Source organism: Pseudophryne corroboree, chromosome 2, assembly GCF_028390025.1.
Source record: "Pseudophryne corroboree isolate aPseCor3 chromosome 2, aPseCor3.hap2, whole genome shotgun sequence".
Classification (NCBI taxonomy): Eukaryota; Metazoa; Chordata; class Amphibia; order Anura; family Myobatrachidae; genus Pseudophryne; species Pseudophryne corroboree.
The window spans coordinates 51,040,863-51,068,303 of NC_086445.1; the positions used below are offsets into that span (position 1 = coordinate 51,040,863).

The 27,441-nt window shown below is 51.0% G+C and overlaps 1 protein-coding gene across 2 annotated transcripts in view; it reads right to left on the bottom strand.

Moving 5' to 3' along the window:
- Nucleotides 1-27,441, bottom strand: part of PAK1 (p21 (RAC1) activated kinase 1) — a 102,580-nt gene that overhangs the window by 22,305 nt on the left and 52,834 nt on the right. For both annotated transcript variants that reach the window (XM_063951282.1, XM_063951281.1), the window contains 3 exons: nucleotides 22,501-22,614; nucleotides 19,745-19,919; nucleotides 18,486-18,549 (listed from right to left, as the gene is read on the bottom strand). In XM_063951282.1, coding sequence (XP_063807352.1) covers nucleotides 18,486-18,549; nucleotides 19,745-19,919; nucleotides 22,501-22,614 — 353 coding nt within the window. The remainder of the gene's footprint in view (nucleotides 1-18,485; nucleotides 18,550-19,744; nucleotides 19,920-22,500; nucleotides 22,615-27,441) is intronic.

The following is a 27,441-nucleotide window of genomic DNA, read 5'->3' on the forward strand; positions in this document are numbered from 1 at the left end:
GGCACCATGACACCCACCAGAGAGTGCGCTCCTGCACAGTGACCCCCACAGAGTGACTGCCCTGCAGGCATGCCCCGGCACCATGACACCCACCAGAGAGTGCGCTCCTGCAGTTACCCCCACAGAGTGACTGTCCTGCAGACATGCCCCGGCGCCATGACACCCACCAGAGAGTGCGCTCCTGCACAGTGACCCCCACAGAGCGACTGTCCTGCAGGCATGCCCCGGCACCATGACACCCACCAGAGAGTGCGCTCCTGCACAGTAACCACCAGAGTGACTGCCCTGCAGGCATGCCCCGGCACCATGACACCCACCAGAGAGTGTGCTCCTGCACAGTGACCATCACAGAGTGACTGCCCTGCAGGCATGCCCCGGCACCATGACACCCACCAGAGAGTGCGCTCCTGCACAGTAACCACCAGAGTGACTGCCCTGCAGGCATGCCCCGGCACCATGACACCCACCAGAGAGTGTGCTCCTGCACAGTGACCATCACAGAGTGACTGCCCTGCAGGCATGCCCCGGCACCATGACACCCACCAGAGAGTGCGCTCCTGCACAGTGACCATCACAGAGTGACTGCCCTGCAGGCATGCCCCGGCACCATGACACCCACCAGAAAGTGTGCTCCTGCACAGTGACCCCCACAGAGTGACTGTCCTGCAGGCATGCCCCGGCACCATGACACCCACCAGAGAGTGCGCTCCTGCACAGTGACCCCCACAGAGTGACTGTCCTGCAGGCATGCCCCGGCACCATGACACCCACCAGAGAGTGCGCTCCTGCACAGTAACCACCAGAGTGACTGTCCTGCAGGCATGCCCCGGCACCATGACACCCACCAGAGAGTGCGCTCCTGCACAGTGACCCCCACAGAGTGACTGTCCTGCAGGCATGCCCCGGCACCATGACACCCACCAGAGAGTGCGCTCCTGCACAGTAACCACCAGAGTGACTGTCCTGCAGGCATGCCCCTGCACCATGACACCCACCAGAGAGTGCGCTCCTGCACAGTGACCACCACAGAGTGACTCCTGCAGGCATGCTCCGGCACCATGACACCCACCAGAGAGTGCGCTCCTGCACAGTGACCACCACAGAGTGACTGTCCTGCAGGCATGCCCCGGCACCATGACACCCACCAGAGAGTGCGCTCCTGCACAGTGACCCCCACAGAGTGACTGTCCTGCAGGCATGCCCCGGCACCATGACACCCACCAGAGAGTGCGCTCCTGCACAGTAACCACCAGAGTGACTGTCCTGCAGGCATGCCCCTGCACCATGACACCCACCAGAGAGTGCGCTCCTGCACAGTGACCACCACAGAGTGACTCCTGCAGGCATGCTCCGGCACCATGACACCCACCAGAGAGTGCGCTCCTGCACAGTGACCCCCACAGAGTGACTGTCCTGCAGGCATGCCCCGGCACCATGACACCCACCAGAGAGTGCGCTCCTGCACAGTGACCATCACAGAGTGACTGCCCTGCAGGCATGCCCCGGCACCATGACACCCACCAGAGAGTGCGCTCCTGCCCCCACAGAGTGACTGCCCTGCAGGCATGCTCCGGCACCATGACACCCACCAGAGAGTGCGCTCCTGCACAGTGACCCCCACAGAGTGACTGTCCTGCAGGCATGCCCCGGGACCATGACACCCACCAGAGAGTGCGCTCCTGCACAGTGACCCCCACAGAGTGACTGTCCTGCAGGCATGCCCCGGCACCATGACACCCACCAGAGAGTGTGCTCCTGCACAGTGACCACCACAGAGTGACTCCTGCAGACATGCCCCGGCACCATGACACCCACCAGAGAGTGTGCTCCTGCACAGTGACCCCCACAGAGTGACTGCCCTGCAGGCATGCCCCGGCACCATGACACCCACCAGAGAGTGCGCTCCTGCACAGTAACCACCAGAGTGACTGCCCTGCAGGCATGCCCCGGCACCATGACACCCACCAGAGAGTGTGCTCCTGCACAGTGACCATCACAGAGTGACTGCCCTGCAGGCATGCCCCGGCACCATGACACCCACCAGAAAGTGCGCTCCTGCACAGTGACCCCCACAGAGTGACTGTCCTGCAGGCATGCCCCGGCACCATGACACCCACCAGAGAGTGCGCTCCTGCACAGTAACCACCAGAGTGACTGCCCTGCAGGCATGCCCCGGCACCATGACACCCACCAGAGAGTGCGCTCCTGCACAGTGACCCCCACAGAGTGACTGTCCTGCAGGCATGCCCCGGCACCATGACACCCACCAGAGAGTGCGCTCCTGCACAGTGACCCCCACAGAGTGACTGTCCTGCAGGCATGCCCCGGCACCATGACACCCACCAGAGAGTGCGCTCCTGCACAGTAACCACCAGAGTGACTGTCCTGCAGGCATGCCCCTGCACCATGACACCCACCAGAGAGTGCGCTCCTGCACAGTGACCACCACAGAGTGACTCCTGCAGGCATGCTCCGGCACCATGACACCCACCAGAGAGTGTGCTCCTGCACAGTGACCACCACAGAGTGACTGCCCTGCAGGCATGCCCCGGCACCATGACACCCACCAGAGAGTGCGCTCCTGCACAGTGACCACCACAGAGTGACTCCTGCAGGCATGCTCCGGCACCATGACACCCACCAGAGAGTGTGCTCCTGCACAGTGACCCCCACAGAGTGACTGTCCTGCAGGCATGCCCCGGCACCATGACACCCACCAGAGAGTGCGCTCCTGCACAGTAACCACCAGAGTGACTGTCCTGCAGGCATGCTCCGGCACCATGACACCCACCAGAGAGTGCGCTCCTGCACAGTAACCACCAGAGTGACTGTCCTGCAGGCATGCTCCGGCACCATGACACCCACCAGAGAGTGCGCTCCTGCACAGTGACCACCACAGAGTGACTCCTGCAGGCATGCTCCGGCACCATGACACCCACCAGAGAGTGCGCTCCTGCACAGTGACCATCACAGAGTGACTGCCCTGCAGGCATGCCCCGGCACCATGACACCCACCAGAGAGTGCGCTCCTGCCCCCACAGAGTGACTGCCCTGCAGGCATGCTCCGGCACCATGACACCCACCAGAGAGTGCGCTCCTGCACAGTGACCCCCACAGAGTGACTGTCCTGCAGGCATGCCCCGGCACCATGACACCCACCAGAGAGTGCGCTCCTGCACAGTGACCACCACAGAGTGACTCCTGCAGGCATGCCCCGGCACCATGACACCCACCAGAGAGTGCGCTCCTGCACAGTGACCACCACAGAGTGACTCCTGTAGACATGCCCCGGCACCATGACACCCACCAGAGAGTGTGCTCCTGCACAGTGACCACCACAGAGTGACTCCTGTAGGCATGCCCCGGCACCATGACACCCACCAGAGAGTGTGCTCCTGCACAGTGACCACCACAGAGTGACTCCTGTAGGCATGCCCCGGCACCATGACACCCACCAGAGAGTGCGCTCCTGCCCCCACAGAGTGACTGCCCTGCAGGCATGCTCCGGCACCATGACACCCACCAGAGAGTGCGCTCCTGCCCCCACAGAGTGACTGCCATGCAGGCATGCCCCGGCACCATGACACCCACCAGAGAGTGCGCTCCTGCCCCCACAGAGTGACTGCCCTGCAGGCATGCTCCGGCACCATGACACCCACCAGAGAGTGCGCTCCTGCACAGTGACCCCCACAGAGTGACTGTCCTGCAGGCATGCCCCGGGACCATGACACCCACCAGAGAGTGCGCTCCTGCACAGTGACCCCCACAGAGTGACTGTCCTGCAGGCATGCCCCGGCACCATGACACCCACCAGAGAGTGCGCTCCTGCACAGTGACCCCCACAGAGTGACTCCTGTAGGCATGCCCCGGCACCATGACACCCACCAGAGAGTGCGCTCCTGCACAGTGACCCCCACAGAGTGACTGTCCTGCAGGCATGCCCCGGCACCATGACACCCACCAGAGAGTGTGCTCCTGCACAGTGACCACCACAGAGTGACTCCTGTAGACATGCCCCGGCACCATGACACCCACCAGAGAGTGTGCTCCTGCACAGTGACCCCCACAGAGTGACTCCTGTAGGCATGCCCCGGCACCATGACACCCACCAGAGAGTGCGCTCCTGCCCCCACAGAGTGACTGTCCTGCAGGCATGCCCCGGCACCATGACACCCACCAGAGAGTGTGCTCCTGCACAGTGACCACCACAGAGTGACTCCTGTAGGCATGCCCCGGCACCATGACACCCACCAGAGAGTGCGCTCCTGCCCCCACAGAGTGACTGCCCTGCAGGCATGCCCCGGCACCATGACACCCACCAGAGTGTGCTCCTGCACAGTGACCCCCAGAAAGTGACAGGGAAGCAGCCGCGCCCCTACACGGTGATATTGCTAATCTGCCCATCCAGACAGGAACATGACACCTTATTAAGTGATTTTAAACTAAGTGTAACTAAGATACCGGTCACCGCTGGCCACTGATGTGTACGAGGAACAAGTAGTGAAGTGATCAGTGGCACAACACTCTGAAGTCACTGTCAGCTGCTGCAGATGTCGTCGGGCCCGGCGTCCAGAAAAATGGGACACAGATGTCACTTGCACCAGTAGAGACCTGGTCCTCTGCACAGGACATGGGTTGGGCCGTATGACAGCCTATATTATGAGCCCTAAGATGAGACATAAACCGGTCTATTTACTAGAAAACACAACAGGTGTGTTTATCGCCAGAGACAGGACTTTTTATTAAAGCCCCCAGGCCAGTGATTGCTATTGGCAAGTATCCCCTATGTAACGAGGATAGCAGCGCCAAGTACTGCCGCACGGCCTCTAATCGCCACCTCAGGGCAGAAGTAATCAAATATTATGAAATCAACAAACGAGAAGCTTGCGATGAGCGCCAAACACCAGCCAGGCACTACAGCTTCCGTGTGGAGCATTGTGGGGGATGGGGGCAGACTGCAGGCTCATTTCTTTGGAAAGAGAACAATGATCTTCTGAAGGTTTATCATTAACCATCCAACAATGCGCAGCTGCAGAGCACAGCTAAGAGCGGATTCCCGGGTAATTACAGGTGTCGGTCAGAGTGGCCTTTGTTCCCGGACATCTGATCTACTGGTGAGCTCAGTCGGGATCCAGGCACAGAGTCTCTGATCACTGTTACAGCGAAGGCCTCCATCCTGGATAGAGAACACCTGACAATCCCTAGCACAGCGCACAAGGGCCCTCATTCCGAGTTGATCGCTCGCTAGCTACATCTAGCAGGCGTGCAAACGCATAGTCGCCACCCACGGGGGAGTGTATTTTTGCTGTGCAGTCGCGCGGCTGCAAACACATTTTGTGCAGAACAAGACCAGCCCTGTAGTTACTTATTCTGTGCGATGATTGCTGCGACGAGTGACACGGTAATGACGTCAGATACCCGCCCAGCTAACGTCCGGCCGCTCCTGCGTTTTTCCAAACACTCCCAGAAAACGGTCAGTTGACACCCAGAAACTCCCACTTCTTGTCAATCTCTTTGCGTCCACCAGTGCGACTGAAAGTGGCGCTAGAACCTGTGCAAAACCACGATGCTCTTTGTACCCGTACGTCACGCGTGCGCATTGCGGTACATACGAACTCGCAGATTTGCAGTTTTTTTTAAATGATCGCTACGCAGTGATTAACGGCAGCTAGCGATCAACTCGGAATGAGGGCCCATGTGCACTGCAGGGGAGGCAGATGTAACATGTGCAGAGAGTTAGATTTGGGTGGGGTGTGTTCAAACTGAAATCTAAATTGCAGTGTTAAAATAAAGCAGCCAGTATTTACCCTGCACAGAAACAATACCCACCCAAATCTATCTCTCTGCACATGTTACATCTGCCCCACCTGCAGTGCACATGGTTTTGCCCAACTGCTAACAACTTTGCTGCTACGATCAGGTCTGAATTATCCCCAATGTCTTCCTGACAGCACCTGAGTTACGGCGAGGGTATGCTATGTATGAGGGTGCTGTATTATTCACCACTGCATTTTTAAGTTACTAAAGTAAATTGTCCAGTAAAATACGGAAAATGAAATACATTAGTGAGCAGAAAATGTGGGAGGAAACCAGATCACCCGGAGGAAGCAGACGCAAACACAGGGAGAACATACAAACTGTAGACAGGAATTGAACTCAAAACCCCAGTGCTGCAAGGCAACCACTGCTAACCCCAAAGAAGCGCAATTCATTCAAATAGGAGCAAAGATTTACTTTAAATATTGTCTGAACATTTAGATCTTCACTTTTGTATAGTACAAAAGCCGGAGCAAGCAGAGAACGTACAAACTCTGCACAAAAAGCTTTCTGCTCACAATAGAGGGACATAATTGTGTGGGGCATAAATAATACGGTGCAAGGGGCATTGCTGCCTGGGGCATCATTTGGTACAAGGGGGATTACTGTGTGGGGCATAGTATGGTGCAAGGGGCACTTTTGTGTCGGTGTAAGGTACTCTCTTCCTGCACGGCCACACCCACTGCAGTGAGAACACACTCCTTTTTGGGCAAGCAAAAAATAAGATTTTAAACCTACTGGTAAATCTTTTTCTCCTAGTCCGTAGAGGATGCTGGGGACTCCGTAAGGACCATGGGGATAGACGGGCTCCGCAGGAGACATGGGCACTCCAAGAAAGAATTTAGTTCTGGGTGTGCACTGGCTCCTCCCTCTATGCCCCTCCTCCAGACCTCAGTTAGAGAAACAGTGCCCAGAGGAGATGGACAGTACGAGGAAAGGATTTTGTTAAACCAGGGCAAGAGTCATACCAGCCACACCAATCACACCGTATAACTCGTGATAACAACCCAGTTAACAGTATGAAAACAACATAGCATCAGTTCAGGACCAATGCAACTATAACATAACCCTTATCGAAGCAAAAACTATATACAAGTATTGCAGAAGTAGTCCGCACTTGGGATAGGCGCCCAGCATCCTCTACGGACTACGAGAAAAAGATTTACCGGTAGGTTTAAAATCTTATTTTCTCTAACGTCCTAGAGGATGCTGGGGACTCCGTAAGGACCATGGGGATTATACCAAAGCTCCCAAACGGGCGGGAGAGTGCGGATGACTCTGCAGCACCGATTGAGCAAACAGGAGGTCCTCCTCAGCCAGGGTATTAAACTTATAGAATTTTGCAAAGGCGTTTGAACCCGACCAAGTAGCAGCTCGACACAGCTGTAGTGCCGAGACCCCTCAGGCAGCCGCCAAAGAAGAGCCCACCTTCCTAGTGGAATGGGCCTTGACCGATTTTGGTAACGGCAATCCAGCCGTAGAATGCGCTTGCTGGATCGTGTTACAAATCCAGCGAGCAATAGTTTGCTTTGAAGCAGGGGCACCAATCTTGTTGGTTGCATACAGGACAAACAGCGTTTCAGTTTTCCTGACTCTAGCCGTTCTGGCCACGTAAATTTTCAAAGCCCTGACCACATCAAGTAACTCGGAATCCTCCAAGTCACGTGTAGCCACAGGCACCACAATAGGCTGGTTCATATGAAAAGACGAGACCACTTTTGGCAGAAATTGAGGACGGGTCCGCAATTCCGCTCTATCCATATGGAAAACTAGATAGGGGCTTTTATGTGACAAAGCCGCTAATTCAGACACTCGCCTAGCTGAAGCCAAGGCTAATAACATGACCACCTTCCACGTGAGATATTTCAACTCCACCGTTTTAAGTGGTTCAAACCAGTGTGCATTTATTAAACTTAACACCACGTTAAGGTCCCAAGGTGCCACCGGAGGCACAAAAGGAGGCTGAATATGCAGCACTCCCTTTAAAAAAGTCTGAACTTCTGGGAGATAAGCCAATTCTTTTTGAAAGAAAATGGATAGGGCCGAAATCTGGACCTTAATGGAGCCTAATTTAAGGCCCAAATTCACTCCAGTTTGTAGGAAGTGAAGGAAACGGCCCAGATGGAATTCTTCCGTAGGAGCATTCCTGGCCTCACACCAAGAAACATATTTTCGCCATATACGGTGATAATGTTTTGACGTTACGTCCTTCCTAGCCTTTATCAGCGTAGGGATAACCTCAACCGGAATGCCTTTCTCTGCTAGGATCCGGCGTTCAACCGCCATGCCGTCAAACGCAGCCGCAGTAACTCTTGGAACAAACAGGGCCCCTGCTGCAACAGGTCCTGTCTTAGAGGAAGAGGCCACGGATCTTCTGTGAGCATTTCCTGCAGATATGGATACCAGGTCCGTCGTGGCCAATCTGGAACAATGAGGATTGTTCTCACTCCTCCTCTTATTATCCTCAACACCTTGGGTATGAGAGGAAGAGGAGGAAATACATAGACTGACTGGAACACCCACGGTGTCACTAGGGCGTCTACAGCTACTGCCTTAGGGTCTCTTGACCTGGCGCAATACCTCTGTAGCTTTTTGTTGAGGCGGGACGCCATCATGTCTACCCGTGGCAGTTCCCACCGTCTTGCAATCTGTGCGAAGACTTCCTGATGAAGTCCCCACTCTCCCGGGTGTAGGTCGTGTCTGCTGAGGAAGTCTGCTTCCCAGTTGTCCACTCCCGGAATGAACACTGCTGACAGTGCGCTTACATGATTTTCCGCCCAGCGAAGAATTCAGGTGGCTTCCGCCATCGCCACTCTGCTCCTTGTGCCGCCTTGGCGGTTTACATGCGCCACTGCGGTGATGTTGTCTGACTGGATCAGAACCGGTTGGTCGCGAAGAAAGGTCTCCGCTTGACGCAGGGCGTTGTATATGGCCCTTAGCTCCAGGATGTTGATGTGAAAACAAGTCTCTTGACTTGACCAAAGACCTTGGAAATTTCTTCCCTGTGTGACTGCTCCCCAACCTCGGAGGCTTGCGTCCGTGGTCACCAGGATCCAGTCCTGAATGCCGAATCTGCGGCCCTCGAGAGGGTGAGCACTCTGCAGCCACCACAGGAGCGACACCCTGGCCCTGGGGGACAGGGTGATCAACCGATGTATCTGTAGATGTGACCCGGACCACTTGTCCAGTAGGTCCCATTGGAAAGTCCTCGCATGGAACCTGCCGAAGAGAATGGCCTCGTATGATGCCACTATCTTTCCCAGGACTCGAGTGCAGTGATGCACTGACACCTGTTTTGGTTTCAATAGGTTCCTGACCAGAGTCATGAGTTCCTGGCCTTTTCTATCGGGAGATAAACCCTCTTCTGGTCCGTGTCCAGAATCATGCCCAAGAAAGGCAGACGAGTCGTAGGAACCAACTGCGACTTTGGAATATTGAGAATCCAGCCGTGTTGCTGTAACACTTCCAGTGAAAGTGATACGCTGTTCAGCAACTGCTCTCTTGATCTCGCTTTTATGAGGAGATCGTCCAAGTACGGGATAATTGTGACACCTTGCTTCCGCAGGAGCACCATCATTTCCGCCATTACCATGGTGAAAACCCTCGGGGTCGTGGAGAGACCAAACGGCAACGTCTGAAATTGGTAATGACAATCCTGTACCGCAAATATGAGGTAGGCCTGATGAGGTGGATAAATGGGGACATGAAGGTATGCATCCTTTATGTCCAGAGACACCATAAAATCCCCCCCATCCAGGCTTGCGATGACCGCTCTTAGCGATTCCATCTTGAACTTGAACCTTGTCAAGTATTGGTTCAGGGATTTTAAATTTAATATGGGTCTGACCGAACCGTCCGGTTTCGGGACTACAAACATGGTCGAGTAATAACCCCTTCCTTGTTGAAGGAGGGGAACCTTGACCACCACCTGTTGGAGATACCACTTTCGTATTGCATTTAACACTATCTCCCTCTCTTGGGGAGAAGCTGGTAGGGGCGATTTGAAAAATCGTTGAGGAGGCACCTCTCCGAATTCCAGCTTGTAACCCTGAGAAACAATTTCCATTGCCCAGGGATCCACCTGGGAGTGAACCCAGATGTGGCTGAAATTCCTAAGACGTGCCCCCACAGGGCCCGGCTCCGCCAGTGGAGCTCCAGCGTCATGCGGTGGATTTTGTAGAGGCCGGGGAGGACTTCTGTTCCTGGGAACTAGCTGTGTTGTGCAGCTTCTTCCCTCTGCCCCTACCTCTGGCAAGAAAGGACACACCGAGCTCTTTCTTGTTTCATTGTGATCGAAAGGACTGCATTTGATAATGCGGTGCTCTCTTAGGCTGTGAGGGAATATAAGACAAAAAATTTGATTTTCCAGCTGTAGCTGTGGAGACTAGGTCCGAGAGACCTTCCCCGAACAATTCCTCACCCCTGTAAGGTAAAAATAAGATTTTACTCACCGATAAATCTATTTCTCGTAGTCCGTAGTGGATGCTGGGACTCCGTAAGGACCATGGGAAATAGCGGCTCCGCAGGAGACTGGGCACAACTAAAGAAAGCTTTAGGACTACCTGGTGTGCACTGGCTCCTCCCACTATGACCCTCCTCCAGACCTCAGTTAGGATACTGTGCGCGGAAGAGCTGACACAATAGGAAAAGGATTTTGAATCCCGGGTAAGACTCATACCAGCCACACCAATCACACCGTATAACTCGTGATATTATACCCAGTTAACAGTATGAAATATAACTGAGCCTCACTACAGATGGCTCATAACAATAACCCTTTAGTTAAGCAATAACTATATACAAATATTGCAGACAATCCGCACTTGGGATGGGCGCCCAGCATCCACTACGGACTACGAGAAATAGATTTACCGGTGAGTAAAATCTTATTTTCTCTAACGTCCTAAGTGGATGCTGGGACTCCGTAAGGACCATGGGGATTATACCAAAGCTCCCAAACGGGCGGGAGAGTGCGGATAACTCTGCAGCACCGAATGGGCAAACGCTAGGTCCTCCTCAGCCAGGGTGTCAAACTTGTAGAATTTAGCAAATGTGTTTGACCCCGACCAAGTAGCTGCTCGGCAAAGTTGTAAAGCCGAGACCCCTCGGGCAGCCGCCCAAGAAGAGCCCACCTTCCTTGTGGAATGGGCTTTCACTGATTTAGGATGCGGCAGTCCAGCCGCAGAATGTGCAAGCTGAATCGTACTACAGATCCAGCGAGCAATAGTCTGCTTTGAAGCAGGAGCACCCAGCTTGTTGGGTGCATACAGGATAAATAGCGAGTCAGTTTTCCTGACTCCAGCCGTCCTGGAAACATATTTTCAGGGCCCTGACTACGTCCAGTAACTTGGAGTCCTCCAAGTCCCACTTAGCCGCAGGCACCACAATAGGTTGGTTCACATGAAAAGCCGATACCGTCTTAGGAAGGAATTGGGAACGAGTCCTCAATTCCGCCCTATCCATATGAAAATCAGATAAGGGCTTTTGCATGACAAAGCCGCCAATTCTGATACACGCCTGGCCGACGCCAAGGCCAACAGCATGACCACTTTCCACGTGAGGTATTTTAGCTCTACGGATTTAAGTGGCTCAACCCAATGCGACTTCAGGAAATCCAACACCACGTTGAGATCCCACGGTGCCACTAGAGGCACAAACGGGGGCTGAATATGCAGCACTCCCTTAACCAAAGTCTGAACTTCAGACAGTGAAGCCAGTTCTTTTTGGAAGAAAATGTACAGAGCCGAAATCTGGACCTTAATGGAACCCAAGTTTAGGCCCGTAGTCACTCCTGACTGTAGGAAGTGCAGAAATCGACCCAGTTGAAATTCCTCCGTTGGGCCTTCCTGGCCTCACACTAAGCAACATATTTTTGCCATATTCGGTGATAATATTTTGCGATCACATCTTTCCTAGCCTTAATCAGCGTAGGAATGACTTCCTCCGGAATGCCTTTTTCCTTTAGGATCCGGTGTTCAACCGCCATGCCGTCAAACACAGCCGTGGTAAGCCTTGGAACAGGCAGGGCCCCTGCTGCAGCAGGTCCTGTCTGAGCGGCAGAGGCCATGGGTCCTCTGAGATCATTTCTTGGAGTTCTGGGTACCAAGCTCTTCTTGGCCAATCCGGAACCACGAGTATAGTTCTTACTCCACTCCTTCGTAGTATTCTCAGTACCTTGGGTATGAGAGGCAAAGGAAGGAACACATACACCGACTGGTACACCCACGGTGTTACCAGAGCGTCCACAGCTATCGCCTGAGGGTCCCTTGACCTGGCGCAATATCTTTTTAGCTTTTTGTTGAGGCGGGACGCCGTCATGTCCACCTGTGGCCTTTCCAAATGGTGAACAATCATTTTGAAGACTTCTGGATGAAGTCCCCACTCTCCCGGGTGAAGGTCGTGCCTGCTGAGAAAGTCTGCTTCCCAGTTGTCCACTCCGGGAATGAACACTGCTGACAGTGCTAACACATGATTTTCCACCCATCGGAAAATCCTTGTGGCTTCTGCCACCACCATCCTGCTTCTTGTGCCGCCCTGCTGGTTTACATGGGCGACCGCCGTGATGATGTCTGATCGGATCAGTACCTGCTGGTGTTAAAGCAGGGGTCTAGCCTGACTTAGGGCATTGTGAATGGCCCTTAGTCCCAGAATATCTATGTGTAGGGAAGTCTCCTGACTTGACCACAGTCACTGGACGTTACTTCCCTGTGTGACTGCCCCCCAGCCTCGAAGGCTGGCATCCGTGGTCACCAGGACCCAGTCCTTTATGCCGAATCTGCGGCCCTCTAGAAGATGAGCACTCTGCAGCCACCACAACAGCGACACCCTGGCCCTTGGAGACAGGGTTATCAGCCGATGCATCTGAAGATGCGACCCGGACCAATTGTCCAACAGATCCCACTGGAAGATCCTTGCATGGAACATGCCGAATGGAATTTCTTCGTAAGAAGCTACCATCTTTCCCAGGACTTGCGTGCATTGATGCACAGACACCTGTATTTGTATTAGGAGGTCTCTGACTAGAGATGACAACTCCTTGGCCTTCTCCTCCGGGAGAAACCCTTTTTCCTGTTCTGTGTCCAGAACCATACCCAGGAACAGTAGACGCGTCGTAGGAACCAGCTGCGACTTTGGACTATTCAGAATCCAGCCGTGCTGTTGTAGCACTTCCCGAGATAGTGCTACTCCGACGAACAACTGCTCCCTGGACCTCGCCTTTATAAGGAGATCGTCCAAGTACGGGATAATTATAACTCCCTTTTTTCGAAGGAGTATCATCATTTCGGCCATTACCTTGGTAAATACCCTCGGTGCCGGGGACAGACCAACGGCAACGTCTGGAATTGGTAATGACAGTCCTGTACCACAATTTTGAGGTACTCCTGGTGAGGAGGGTAAATGGGGACATGCAGGTAAGCATCCTTGATGTCCAGTGATACCCTGTAATCCCCTTCGTCCAGGCTTGCAATAACCACCCTGAACGATTCCATTTTGAACTTGAACCTTCGTATATAAGTGTTCAAGGATTTCAATTTTAGAATGGGTCTCACCGAACCGTCTGGTTTCGGTACCACAAACATTGTGGAATAGCAACCCCGGCCTTGTTGAAGGAGGGGTACCTTGATTATCACCTGCTGGATGTACAGCTTGTGAATCGCCGCCAGTACTACCTCTCCTCGAGGGCAGCAGGCAAGGCTGATTTGAGGTAACGGCGAGAGGGAGTCGCCTCGAACTCCAGCTTGTATCGCTGTGATACTACTTGCAGAACCCAGGGATCCACCTGTGAGCGAGCCCACTGGTCGCTGAAGTTCCCGAGACGCGCCCCCACCGCACCTGTCTCCACCTGTGGAGCACCAGCGTCATGCGGTGGACTCAGAGGAAGCGGGGGAAGATTTTTGATCCTGGGAACTGGCTGTCTGGTGCAGCTTTTTCCCTCTTCCCTTGTCTCTGTGCAGAAAGGAAGCGCCTTTGACCCGCTTGCTTTTCTGAAGCCGAAAGGACTGTACCTTATAATACGGTGCTTTCTTAGGCTGTGAGGAAACTTGAGGTAAATTTTTTCCTTCCCAGCAGTTGCTGTGGATACGAGGTCCCAGAGACCATCCCCAAACAATTCCTCACCCTTATAAGGCAGAATCTTCATGTGCCTTCTAAAGTCAGCATCGCCTGTCCACTGCCGGGTCCCTAATACCCTCCTGTCAGAATGGACATTGCATTAATTCTGGATGCCAGCCGGCAAATATCCCTCTGTGCATCCCTCATATACAAGACGACGTCTTTAATATGCTCTATGGTTAGCAAATAGTATCCCTGTCCTGACAGGGTAATAGACCACGCTGCAGCAGCACTAGTCATGCTGAGGCAATTGCAGGTCTCAGTATAGTACCTGAGTGTGTATATACAGACTTCAGGATAACCTCCTGCTTTTTAATAGCAGGCTCCTTCAAAGTGGCCGTATTCTAAGTAGAGATGAGCGGGTTCGGTTTTACTCGGATTTACTCGGTTCTCAAAACGGCATCTTATTGGCTCACGGATGTCACGTGTTTTGGATAGCCAATAGAAAAAATCCGGATTAAACCGAACTGGCGTTAATTCTGGCGTTAAATCCGAACCCGCACATCTCTAATTCTAAGACGGCAGTGCCACCTTTTTTGACAAACGTGTGAGCGCCTTATCCACCCTAGGGGATATCTCCCAACGTGACCTATCCTCTGGCGGGAAAGGGTACGCCATCAGTAACATTTTAGAAATTACCAGTTTCTTATCGGGGGCACCCACGCTTCTTCACACACTTCATTCACTCATCTGATGGGGGAACAAAACACGGTCTGCTTTTTCTCACCAAACATAAAACCCCTTTTTTTTGTGGTACCTGGGTTAATGTCAGAAATGTGTAACACATTTTTCATAGCCGAGATCATGCAACGGATGTTCCTAGTGGATTGTGTATATGTCTCAACTTCGTCGACACTGGAGTCAGTCTCCGTGTCGACATCTGTGTTTGCCATCTGAGGTAGCGGGCGTTTTTGAGCCCCTGATGGCCTTTGAGACGCCTGGGCAGGCGCGGGCTGAGAAGCCGGCTGTCCCACAGCTGTTACGTCATCCAGCCTTTTATGTAAGGAGTCGACACTGTCGGTTAATACCTTCCACCTATCCATCCACTCTGGTGTCGGCCCCCCAGGGGGCGACATCACATTTATCGGCATCTGCTCCGCCTCCACATAACCTTCCTCCTCAAACATGTCGACACAGCCGTACCGACACACCGCACACACACAGGGAATGCTCTGACTGAGGACAGGACCCCACAAAGTCCTTTGGGGAGACAGAGAGTATGCCAGCACACACCAGAGCGCTATATAATGCAGGGATTAACACTATAACTGAGTGATTTTTTTCCCAATAGCGCCTAAATTTAGTGCCCCCCCATCTCTTTTTAACCCTTTGAGCTTGAAAACTACAGGGGAGAGTCTGGGGAGCTGTCTTCCAGCTGCACTGTGAAGAGAAAATGGCGCCAGTGTGCTGAGGGAGATAGCCCCGCCCCTTTTTCGGCGGACTTTTCTCCCGCTTTTTTTTATGGATTCTGGCAGGGGTATTTATCACATATATAGCCTCTGGGACTATATATTGTGATTTTTTGCCAGCCAAGGTATGAATATTGCTGCTCGGGGCGCGCCCCCCCCCCCCCCCCCCCAGCGCCCTGCACCCATCAGTGCCCGGAGTGTGAGGTGTGCATGAGGAGCAATGGCGCACAGCTGTGCGCTACCTTGTTGAAGACCGAAGTCTTCTGCCGCCGATTTCCAGGACCATCTTCATGCTTCTGGCTCTGTAAAGGGGACGGCGGCGCGGCTCCGGGACCGAACGATCGAGGTCGGGTCCTGTGTTCGATCCCTCTGGAGCTAATGGTGTCCAGTAGCCTAAGAAGCCCAAACTATCTCCAGTCAGGTAGGTTCGCTTCTTCTCCCCTTAGTCCCTCGTAGCAGTGAGTCTGTTGCCAGCAGATCTCACTGAAAATAAAAAACCTAAAATATACTTTCTTTTCTAGGAGCTCAGGAGAGCCCCTAGTGTGCATCCAGCTCAGCCGGGCACAAGATTCTAACTGAGGTCTGGAGGAGGGTCATAGTGGGAGGAGCCAGTGCACACCAGGTAGTCCTAAAGCTTTCTTTAGTTGTGCCCAGTCTCCTGCGGAGCCGCTATTCCCCATGGTCCTTACGGAGTCCCAGCATCCACTTAGGACGTCAGAGAAACCTCCATATGCCTTTTTGAGTCGGCATCACCTGTCCACTGCCGTATCCATAGGACTCTTCTGGCAGAAATCGACATAGCGTTTATAGTAGACTAATGTCTCTTTGAACATCTCTCATATACAGGACAGCATCTTTTATATGCCCTAGGGTCAATAAAATAGTATCCTTATCTAGGGTACTAATTTCCTCAGATAAGGTATCCGTCCATGCCGCTACAGCACTACACACCCAGGCCGACGCAATTGCCGGTCTTAGTAAGGTACCTGAATGTGCATAAATGGACTTCAGGGTAACCTCCTGTTTGCGGTCAGCAGCATCTTTGAGGGTAGCCGTATCCTGGGATGGCAGGGCTACCTTCTTGGATAAGCGTGTTAATGCTTTGTCCACCCACCCTAGGGGATGATTCCCATCGTAACCTGTCCATTGACGGGAAAGGATACGCCATAAGAATCCTTTTGGAAATCTGCAAGTCTTATCTGGAGATTCCCAAGAGGGGGTTCCTCTGTGATGTGCAAAACATCTTTTATTGCCATAATCATATATCGAATGGATTTAGACAATTTTGGCTGTAACTTTGCATCATCGTAATCGACACTGGAGTCAGAATCCGTGTCGGTATCTGTGTCAACAATTTGGGATAGTGGGCGCTTATGAGACCCTGACGGTCCCTGCGACATAGGATCAGGCATGGGTTGAGACCCTGACTGTCCCAAGGCCTCAGCCTTGTCTAATCTTTTGTGCAATGAGTTTACACTAGCATTTAAAACATTCCACAAATCCATCCAGTCAGGTGTCGGCGGACACACCACATTCATTTGCTCCCGCTCCTCTCTAACATAGCCTTCTTCCTCAGACATGTCGACACACGTGTACCGACACACCACACACACAGGGAAAGCTCTTACTGAAGACAGTTCCCCCCACAAGGCCCTTTGGAGAGACAGAGAGAGAGTATGCCAGCACACACCCCAGCGCTATATAACCCAGGAATAACACAGTAACTTTAAGTTAACCCAGTAGCGCTGCTGTATGTAATTTTGTGCCGAATTATGTGCCCCCCCTCTCTTTTCAACCCTCTTGTCTACCGTGTATAAGCAGGGGAGAGTCCGGGGAGCTTCCTCTGAGCGGTGCTGTGGAGAACAAATTGGCGCTGGTGAGTGCTGAGGGAGAAGCCCCGCCCCCTCGGCGGCGGGCTTCTGTCCCGCTTAAACTGTAAAATTTGGCGGGGGGCTCATACATATATACAGTGCCCAGCTGTATAAAATGTTGAACTTTTGCCAAAAAGGAGGTCCAAATTGCTGCCCAGGGCGCCCCCCCCCCCCCCCCCCCTGCGCCCTTACAGTGACCGGAGTATGTGAGGTGTGTGGGAGCAATGGTGCACAGCTGCAGTGCTGTGCGTTACCTCAGTGAAGATCATGAAGTCTTCTGCCGCCTCTGAAGTCTTCTTTTCTTCTCATACTCACCCGGCTTCTATCTTCCGGCTCTGCGAGGGGGACGACGGCGCAGCTCTGGGACGGACGGCTAGGGTGAGATCCTGCATACCAATCCCTCTGGAGCTAATGGGGTCCAGTAGCCTAAGAAGCAGGACCTTGCACTCAGAGTAGGCTGCTTCTCTCCCCTCAGTCCCTCGATGCAGGGAGTCCTGTTGCCAGCAGAGTTCCCTGAAAATAAAAAACCTAACAAAATACTTTCTCTCAGAAAGCTCAGGAGAGCTCCTGAAAAGCACCCAGTCTCCACTGGGCACAGTATCAAACTGAGGTCTGGAGGAGGGGCATAGAGGGAGGAGCCAGTGCACACCCAGAACTAAATTCTTTCTTGGAGTGCCCATGTCTCCTGCGGAGCCCGTCTATCCCCCATGGTCCTTACGGAGTCCCCAGCATCCTCTAGGACGTTAGAGAAATATTTATTTTTACAATGTCGAGGGAGGCACATTATTTAGTGTTTGCACTGGGAGCTAAATGGTCTAGAAACATTCCTGGCTGTGGGATAGCAATGCTAACCACTGTGCCCCTATAGCTAGATGCATTTTTTTTACAGAAGCGGCTTATTAGAAGTTTATATAAACATCAATCATGACCTTTAATATGCTTGCTTAACCACCAAAAACTCAGCGGATGCTGCTGTGTCTGGACAAACTGGGCACAGCTCACCAACTTCTATAAAGGTGAACCTGGCTATGCCCCTTACGCTACCACTCTGCGCCGAGACTAGTTATCGCGCCCGTTACCACTCTGAAAAGGCATAAAACATAAATGATATGCGCCGATGATAAGTAACATGCAAACGCGCAGGAAAACGAAGTCCCAAATTCTAAGCAACATCTTTTTCCTCTTGGCTGGGTTTACAATGTTCCACCGCATCATGTGCAGCTGTCTCGCAGGCGGTTTAATGGGAGCTGTGGCTCCAATAGGGTCATGTACTCACCCCTGTCCGATCTTTTCAAACCGCGTGTATTTCTTCTTGGGGTCTCCCACGCTGACTATGCTTCCTGTAATCAGAGATGAGAACACATTTATACTGCTCACAGATCAGCGTTGTACAACCAACTCCCCACGTACAGCACACGGTTCACACCTATCACTAATACGGCCCTACAAAGAGACAGGTTTGTTAGTAAGCTGGCGAGCAGGGCCCTCTTACCTCTGTCTCTGTCGGACAACAAACCATACTGAACAGCGCATAGCTAGCTTTATACTTTGGAACTCCCCAGGAAAGGTTCATGAGTCTTGTCTGATAAATGCCTTAAACATTCAATAAAAAAAAAAAAGATTCAACTTCTTGGTCAAGTGGCTTTGCATGCTCGTGGATATAGAAGGACGACACTGGCCCTTTAAGAGCAGACCCATCAGAAGTCTTCGAGGCTCGCAGACTATGTAGTAAGAAAGAGAGAAAGACGACGGAGCCTGTAAACGGGCCACGTGTAAGTGAAGTCATTAATCTGGTGAAGTGGTTAGAACATATTTGCAGAGTGCGGCAGCCAACTCTAGTCGGGCTCGCTTGCCAAAGCCGTCACAGCTACATACGCTGCATTCTCGTGGTTTACAAAGCTCCCACATTAAAGGGAAGATCATTCCTTAATAATCAGTACAGTTCAAGCTGTGGAAAATATCATCTTCCAGAAACACGCAGTGCCTAACCTAGTGTACCTCCATCTGCCATAAGATCACAATGGAACTGCAGGCGTATATAGGGATAGTACAGCTCAGGCTTCCTGTGATGTATGTACGAGCACGGCTTATAACTCAGGGAGACATGCTGTGCCTCATACCCTCAGTAACTTTCCTGCTACCCAATCAGTTGCCAAGCTCAAATACTGGCTCAGACTAAATCACCAGCTAAATAATTGGGCATAAAACGCTATACCCATAAGGTTTACTAAGAAGTAGGGGGCTTATACGAATGATGGCGCAGAGAATGTAGCTAAAGCAGGGGTAGGCGACGTACAGTACTCTAGCTGCTATGGAACTAGATATCCCAGCATGCCTTGCCAAAGGTTTGCTGTTAGGGCGAGCTAAATCAGTGGCAGGGCGAGCTGGGAATTATAGTAACACAGCAGCTGGGCTGCAACCCATTGCCTTATCCCTGAGCTATAGGATTATTAGAAAGAGAAAACACAATATAATGACATCATTTATCAGGGAGTCCTGAAGTGAACACTCCGTGTATAAGAATTAAGCACATACTTAGTTTCTCTAAGATCTCCTCATCAGACATCTTGGCTTTTTTCTTCGTCTTCTCCGTGTTTTTTGCGGACGCCTCTAGCGGAGACGAGCTGTTTTCTGATGGCTCTGAAGGCAGCGTAGCGGCAGGTTCATCTTTAACCGGCGGTGACGGGAGAGCAACAGGACAGGTATAGATCTGTGAAGCACAAGTGCTGCAATCAACGCCAGCCCCCAGGAAAGGGTGCAGACTCATGCACAGAGAGGGGGGGGGGGGGGGGGAGGGGGGTCGCACAGCGGGGTCATCTTTGTATCCAGGGAGCTGGACCAGAGATAAAAGTCTCCCACGTGACATTAGGTATATGGCTAGGCATTAGCAGAGCTTGGCAGTAATGCTTACAGTATATAGACAATGAAGATACACAAGGTAGTAAATGAAATCAGGCGGCCACATCTGAGGACAATGACATTTGGGCAGGGTATGATAATAAAATACATCAAAACCAAAAATCAGCTATTGACATGAAAGTCTTGCAGCATTTCCATACACAGATTTGTGTACTAAAACAAAAAAAAGAGCAAACGGCCCAATTATGCTGTGACCAATCAGGTGTCCTCGCTCGGTCCTCTTGCCTGCGTTAGTGTTTGGTGGCCGTAGCGATTAGTAGTATATCCTCCAGGTTGACAAAATAAATTTTGAATAATTATCCGCAAAATGTTTCCATCAAACTTATCGCAATCTGAGCGGAGAGCGGAACCAACGCTCCGCCGAGTCCAGCCAATCAGATCGCCAGGAACATATGACATCACCCAGGTCTGATTTCCAGACCACACACACTGGGGGGTATATTCAATGGAGGTCGGATCCATTCCGACATGCATTTGTCGGAATGGATCCGACAAGGGCTATTCAATGCCCATCTCAATTCCACTTTAAAAAAGTTGAATTGAGATGAGGGACCGGAGAGGGGGGAGAGCCGCAGGGAGACGGGGGACAGCAGCGCTGCAGGAGGATGTGGCACAGCCGCCAGACCTCACGGCAGCGTCCACCTGGCTCCAGCAAGCGGGACCTCACTTGCTGGAGCTGGGTGGACGCTGCTGTGAGCAGCGGCTGTGCCACATCCTCCTGCAGCGCTGTGCTGTAGCGCTGCTCTCCCCCGTCTGCCGGCGGCTCTCCCCCCTCTCCTCCTCTCTGGTCCCTCATCTCAGTTCCACTTTTTTTTTTTAAGTCGAACCGAGATGGTCGGAAACGGGGCCAAAACCTGTGGAATTTGGCCCAGTTTCCCTCAGAAGCACGTGAATCTGTAAGCTATACCGCCGATTCACATACTGTTCGATAAGTCGAATTCCCCAACTTGTCGTCTAAAAATGCTGGGGACTGAAAAGGTCGGAACCCCTTCCGACCTGAAAAAGTCGAAAACTGCCGTCTTTTCGACAAGACGGCAGTTTTAATTGAATATACCCCTGAATGTGCTTGCTCCATTAGTAGAACACCATCAGTAAATACACGCTTCGCTTTATACTTTGGCTCAAAAGTTCTAGATTCAGGTTAAAGTTTAGCAACTACCCTAATTCCCAAGCCCTTAGTGTCTGTCTCTCCAGGTTGGCCGGTACTCAGTGCGGGGATGCAGCTGTGAAAAGAACCCCCCCCCCCCCCCCCCCCCACTTCCTCCAGCTAAATTGGCGACACTCATCTTTTGGTTATGAGTTTTGTATACAATTTCCTTCCCAATTTGTGGGGTATTCATTATATTTTTCTGCACCTTGTTGAAAAAAAAAAAAAATAATGACGTATTGATGGTACCTCATTCCTAAATAATGTTTATGTTGGTTCCGCCCGCATAACAGCCGTCTGTAGGAACACTATGAAATCTGAACCATGCCAGACCTTTGTTATAGTAACATAGTAATTGAGGTTGAAAAGAGGCAATTTGCCCATCGTGTTCAACCTGTATTAAGTTGTGATGAATCTACATACCCGCTGAGTATTGTTTTATGACTAGTTAACTACTATAACTCGTATAACCCCCGGATTAACCACGTTGATATTTTAAATATTATAACCTTTGATCGCATTTTCATTCAGAAATGTATCCATTCCTTTTTTAAATCCATTTACAGAGACTGCCATTACCACCTTCCCTGGCAGGGAATTCCACATCCTAATTGCCCTAACAGTGAAGAACCCTTTCCTCCGTCGCGTTCGGAGGAAAGGGTTCTTCACTGTTAGGGCAATTAGGATGTGTGCGTTCCTTGTATTCATAAAGGTTATGAAATCTTCATATAGACGTTCTGTCCTACAGAACCAATGTAAAGTCAGCTGCAGACATGACCATAATGTTTCTCTATTTAAATGGCGCTTGTTGATTGACTCAGCGGATGAATAAACAAAGCACAAGCAGGCGATTACCTATAGACGCTGCCCGGCAGACGTAAACGCTAGAAACGGACTTTACCATTACATGTAATGAGATTACAGCCAGCAGGAAGAGCTCACATGCCCTGTGCAGTTTGTATTCCGCAAACCTACTATTTGCTTCCTGTTCCCTCCTAATAATGCTTTAGAAATAAACCTGATTGGGGATCGGCACCTACAATGCACAGATTATGAGCTTGTTACACAATGACATCCGACCAGACTGCATTAGTATTGTGCGGTCTCCATGGACTACATCACAATTTGCACCGCCTTGCACCCTAACAGATCAGTGCTGCAGTAACTCGGCCCGGAGAACGTGCCATGTTTGTACATTGCCGATATCAGTCACTGGTACACCCACCGATTTCGTATGTTCTGGACGCGGGGCCACGATGGGAGGAGGGGCAGGTTCTTCTTCATCTTCGTCTTCAGAAACGGGAGGAACATCAGGGGTCTCGGAAACGACTTTTGAATTCTACAGTTAAAAATAAATATAGTTAAACTTTTATAAAAACTCTGGCAAATGATTCGCACAAGTACTTTTTCAGGTCATTATTCAGACATTGCGCTGCAGACGATGTTGCAGATCTGGGATCGCATGTGCAATCGAAGTGTGCAAGGGGACAGGGGTTTGCACTTCGGCAATGCCCTTGCAACTGTGACAGTATTTTGGCTTCCAACTTAGCATTTAAAAATATTCCATACAAAGCCCAAATGATGCGATATATATTAAAGGTTGCGTGTATCATAAGATTTATCTTTCTGAAGAGAAAGGTCACATGCATTTGCTATACCCAAATAAAGCAATCATGGTGACACTAACTAGGTAACCGACGTGGTCTGCATTACACAATTACACCACCATGGAAGAGGAGACATAACAGCTGCAGTTTACTACATGTAGTCAGGATTATTTCAGGAATAAAATATATAAGGCTATAGAGGAGTTTGGAAAGCACCACGTGGCCACTTGTTCTATGATTTAAAGGATGAGTCCCCCTTTAGTGTACAGGGAGATCTCGCTTGACGTTACTTTGCATAGCACCGACTCCTCACAACGCACATGAGCAGCCGCAATTGAACCATCCAATGAGAATGCGTCGCATAAGCTCGGGTCTGCTGTGATATACACAGGGATCCAGCACAGAGAAACACATGGTCAGCGTTTAGCAGGTTCTCCCTGTACTATGGAATCCTGTATCACCCCATCTATATGAAATACGTGGTCTCCCCAGATACCCCCATTACCTGCACCAAGAGCAAACCATCACCGCAGCGCTCGGTGCGGGGGTCACTCAGCCCACAGAGCGCTACAGCAGCGCTAGGGGCAAATCTGCAGTAGATTCGTTTCGCTGCCGCATGGAGCACAAGCCAGCTGCTTCAGGCAGAGTGGGAGCGGAGGCTCCTGGGCGACCACATTATTTGTTGTACATACTGGACACATCTGGTGAATATTCACAGAAGGGGTATATACGCTTTGAAAGCTTTCTGCTTTGTGCCCATCATCACTGTTTTGGCACCTGCCCTCGGGTACCTGCCACGGATACAGCTACAGACAGGGGTAATTGCATCTCTGTGTAGGTCATTAGTTTGTGATTACAGTAACGAGGCCTTGCTGTGGCCTTTTATTAAACCACCCCTCCCCACCCCCCCTGCTCCACCTCTTTCACTTGCAAAGATCAGATTCAAGTAAGCTTGCCTACGCACTTGCCCCATTTTCCCGAGCATGTGCAGAATCCATTAGTATTTGTTACACAACTTAGTGTGCGATTTACTCCTACTGGAGCCTGAATTGTGATAATGCGTTACTAAAGGAAGGACCGACAATGGGAGCCACTGTGTATCACGTGGCACCAATAGATCCCTTGGAGGTATGTATGTACTATCTATATAAAAAGGACATAACTATACCCACGCATCCCCTGCAGCAGCGCCTCCCCCCCCCCCTCCCTTTTTCCCTTAGCACAGGGGGCTTATACCTAAGGATATAATGTGCTTTAAAAGTATAAACTTAATATGGCTTCTAAAGAAATTTATCCTGGCAGTTGTACCATTTGGAAATGGAGGCAAATGGAACAGCGGTAGTCGCTACGTATAACTCAGACCAAGGCGCCAGATTACTGCTTATGCAGCAGATACTGCAGTGGGTAGCACTATGGGGCCCGGACGCGTCTAGTTACGCCTCTGTTTGCAATGAATATCGTGAATGAACACAAAAGCTTTTGAATTACTTTTAGATCCCACCAGCTTTTTAAACACTTCCAGAAATATCTGTGAACGTTTTTTCTAAATCAGTTTTACAAAACAACTGGTAGCAAATGTAAGCTATTATTTGGTGTATACATGCACATTCTTAAATAACAAGAACTATATATCCAGTATAAAACAAATAATAAGATTTTACTTACCGATAAATCTATTTCTCGGAGTCCGTAGTGGATGCTGGGGTTCCTGAAAGGACCATGGGGAATAGCGGCTCCGCAGGAGACAGGGCACAAAAAGTAAAGCTTTTTCCGATCATGTGGTGTGCACTGGCTCCTCCCCCTATGACCCTCCTCCAGACTCCAGTTAGGTACTGTGCCCGGACGAGCGTACACAATAAGGGAGGATTTTGAATCCCGGGTAAGACTCATACCAGCCACACCAATCACACCGTACAACTTGTGATCTAAACCCAGTTAACAGTATGATAACAGCGGAGCCTCTGAAAGATGGCTTCCTACAACAATAACCCGAATAAGTTAACAATAACTATGTACAATTTATGCAGATAATCCGCACTTGGGATGGGCGCCCAGCATCCACTACGGACTCCGAGAAATAGATTTATCGGTAAGTAAAATCTTATTTTCTCTATCGTCCTAGTGGATGCTGGGGTTCCTGAAAGGACCATGGGGATTATACCAAAGCTCCCAAACGGGCGGGAGAGTGCGGATGACTCTGCAGCACCGAATGAGAGAACTCCAGGTCCTCCTTAGCCAGAGTATCAAATTTGTAAAATTTTACAAACGTGTTCTCCCCTGACCACGTAGCTGCTCGGCAAAGTTGTAATGCCGAGACCCCTCGGGCAGCCGCCCAAGATGAGCCCACCTTCCTTGTGGAGTGGGCCTTTACAGATTTAGGCTGTGGCAGGCCTGCCACAGAATGTGCCAGTTGGATTGTGCTACAGATCCAACGAGCAATCGTCTGCTTAGACGCAGGAGCACCCATCTTGTTGGGTGCATACAATATAAACAACGAGTCAGATTTTCTGACTCCAGCTGTTCTTGCAATATATATTTTTAATGCTCTGACAACGTCCAGTAACTTGGAGTCCTCCAAGTCACTTGTAGCCGCAGGCACTACAATAGGCTGGTTCAGATGAAATGCTGACACCACCTTAGGGAGAAAATGCGGACGAGTCCGCAGTTCTGCCCTGTCCGAATGGAAAATCAGATATGGGCTTTTGTAAGATAAAGCTGCCAATTCTGACACTCTCCTGGCAGAAGCCAGGGCTAGAAGCATGGTCACTTTCCAAGTGAGATATTTCAAATCCACCTTATTTAGTGGTTCAAACCAATGAGATTTTAGAAAATCCAAAACTACATTGAGATCCCACGGTGCCACTGGAGGCACCACAGGAGGCTGTATATGCAGCACTCCCTTCACAAAGGTCTGGACTTCAGGGACTGAAGCCAATTCTTTTTGAAAGAAAATCGACAGGGCCGAAATTTGAACCTTAATAGATCCCAATTTGAGACCCATAGACAATCCTGATTGCAGGAAATGTAGGAATCGACCCAGTTGAAATTCCTCCGTCGGAGCACTCCGATCTTCGCACCACGCAACATATTTTCGCCAAATTCGGTGATAATGTTGCACGGTTACTTATTTCCTTGCTTTAATCAAAGTAGGAATGACTTCTTCCGGCATGCCTTTTTCCATTAGGATCCGGCGTTCAACCGCCATGCCGTCAAACGCAGCCGCGGTAAGTCTTGAAACAGACAGGGACCCTGCTGAAGCAAGTCCCTCCTTAGAGGTAGAGGCCACGGATCTTCCGTGATCATCTCTTGAAGTTCCGGGTACCAAGTCCTTCTTGGCCAATCCGGAACCACTAGTATCGTTCTTACGCCTCTTTGCCGTATAATTCTCAATACTTTTGGTATGAGAGGCAGAGGAGGAAACACATACACCGACTGGTACACCCAAGGCGTTACCAGCGCGTCCACAGCTATTGCCTGCGGATCTCTTGACCTGGCGCAATACCTGTCCAGTTTTTTGTTGAGGCGAGACGCCATCATGTCCACCATTGGTCTTTCCCAACGGGTTACCAGCATGTGGAAGACTTCTGGATGAAGTCCCCACTCTCCCGGGTGAAGATCGTGTCTGCTGAGGAAGTCTGCTTCCCAGTTGTCCACTCCCGGGATGAACACTGCTGATAGCGCTATCACATGATTCTCTGCCCAGCGAAGAATCCTTGCAGCTTCTGCCATTGCACTCCTGCTTCTTGTGCCGCCCTGTCTGTTCACATGGGCGACTGCCGTGATGTTGTCCGACTGGATCAACACCGGTTTTCCCTGAAGCAGAGGTTCTGCCTGGCTTAGAGCATTGTATATTGCTCTTAGTTCCAGAATGTTTATGTGAAGAGACGTTTCCAGGCTCGTCCATACTCCCTGGAAGTTTCTTCCTTGTGTGACTGCTCCCCAGCCTCTCAGGCTGGCGTCCGTGGTCACCAGGATCCAATCCTGTATGCCGAATCTGCGGCCCTCCAATAGATGAGGACTCTGCAACCACCACAGAAGAGACACCCTTGTCCTTGGAGACAGGGTTATCCGTAGGTGCATCTGAAGATGCGACCCTGACCATTTGTCCAACAGATCCCTTTGGAAAATTCTTGCGTGGAATCTGCCGAATGGAATTGCTTCGTAAGAAGCTACCATTTTTCCCAGGACTCTTGTGCATTGATGTACAGACACCTTTCCTGGTTTTAGGAGGTTCCTGACAAGCTCGGATAACTCCTTGGCTTTTTCCTCCGGGAGAAAAACCTTTTTCTGAACCGTGTCCAGAATCATCCCTAGGAACAGCAGACGAGTTGTCGGCATTAACTGGGATTTTGGAATATTCAGAATCCACCCGTGCTGTTTTAGCACTTCTTGAGACAGTGCTAATCCCATCTCTAGCTGTTCTCTGGACCTCGCCCTTATTAGGAGATCGTCCAAGTATGGGATAATTAATACGCCTTTTCTTCGAAGAAGAATCATCATCTCGGCCATTACCTTTGTAAAGATCCGAGGTGCCGTGGACAATCCGAACGGCAGCGTCT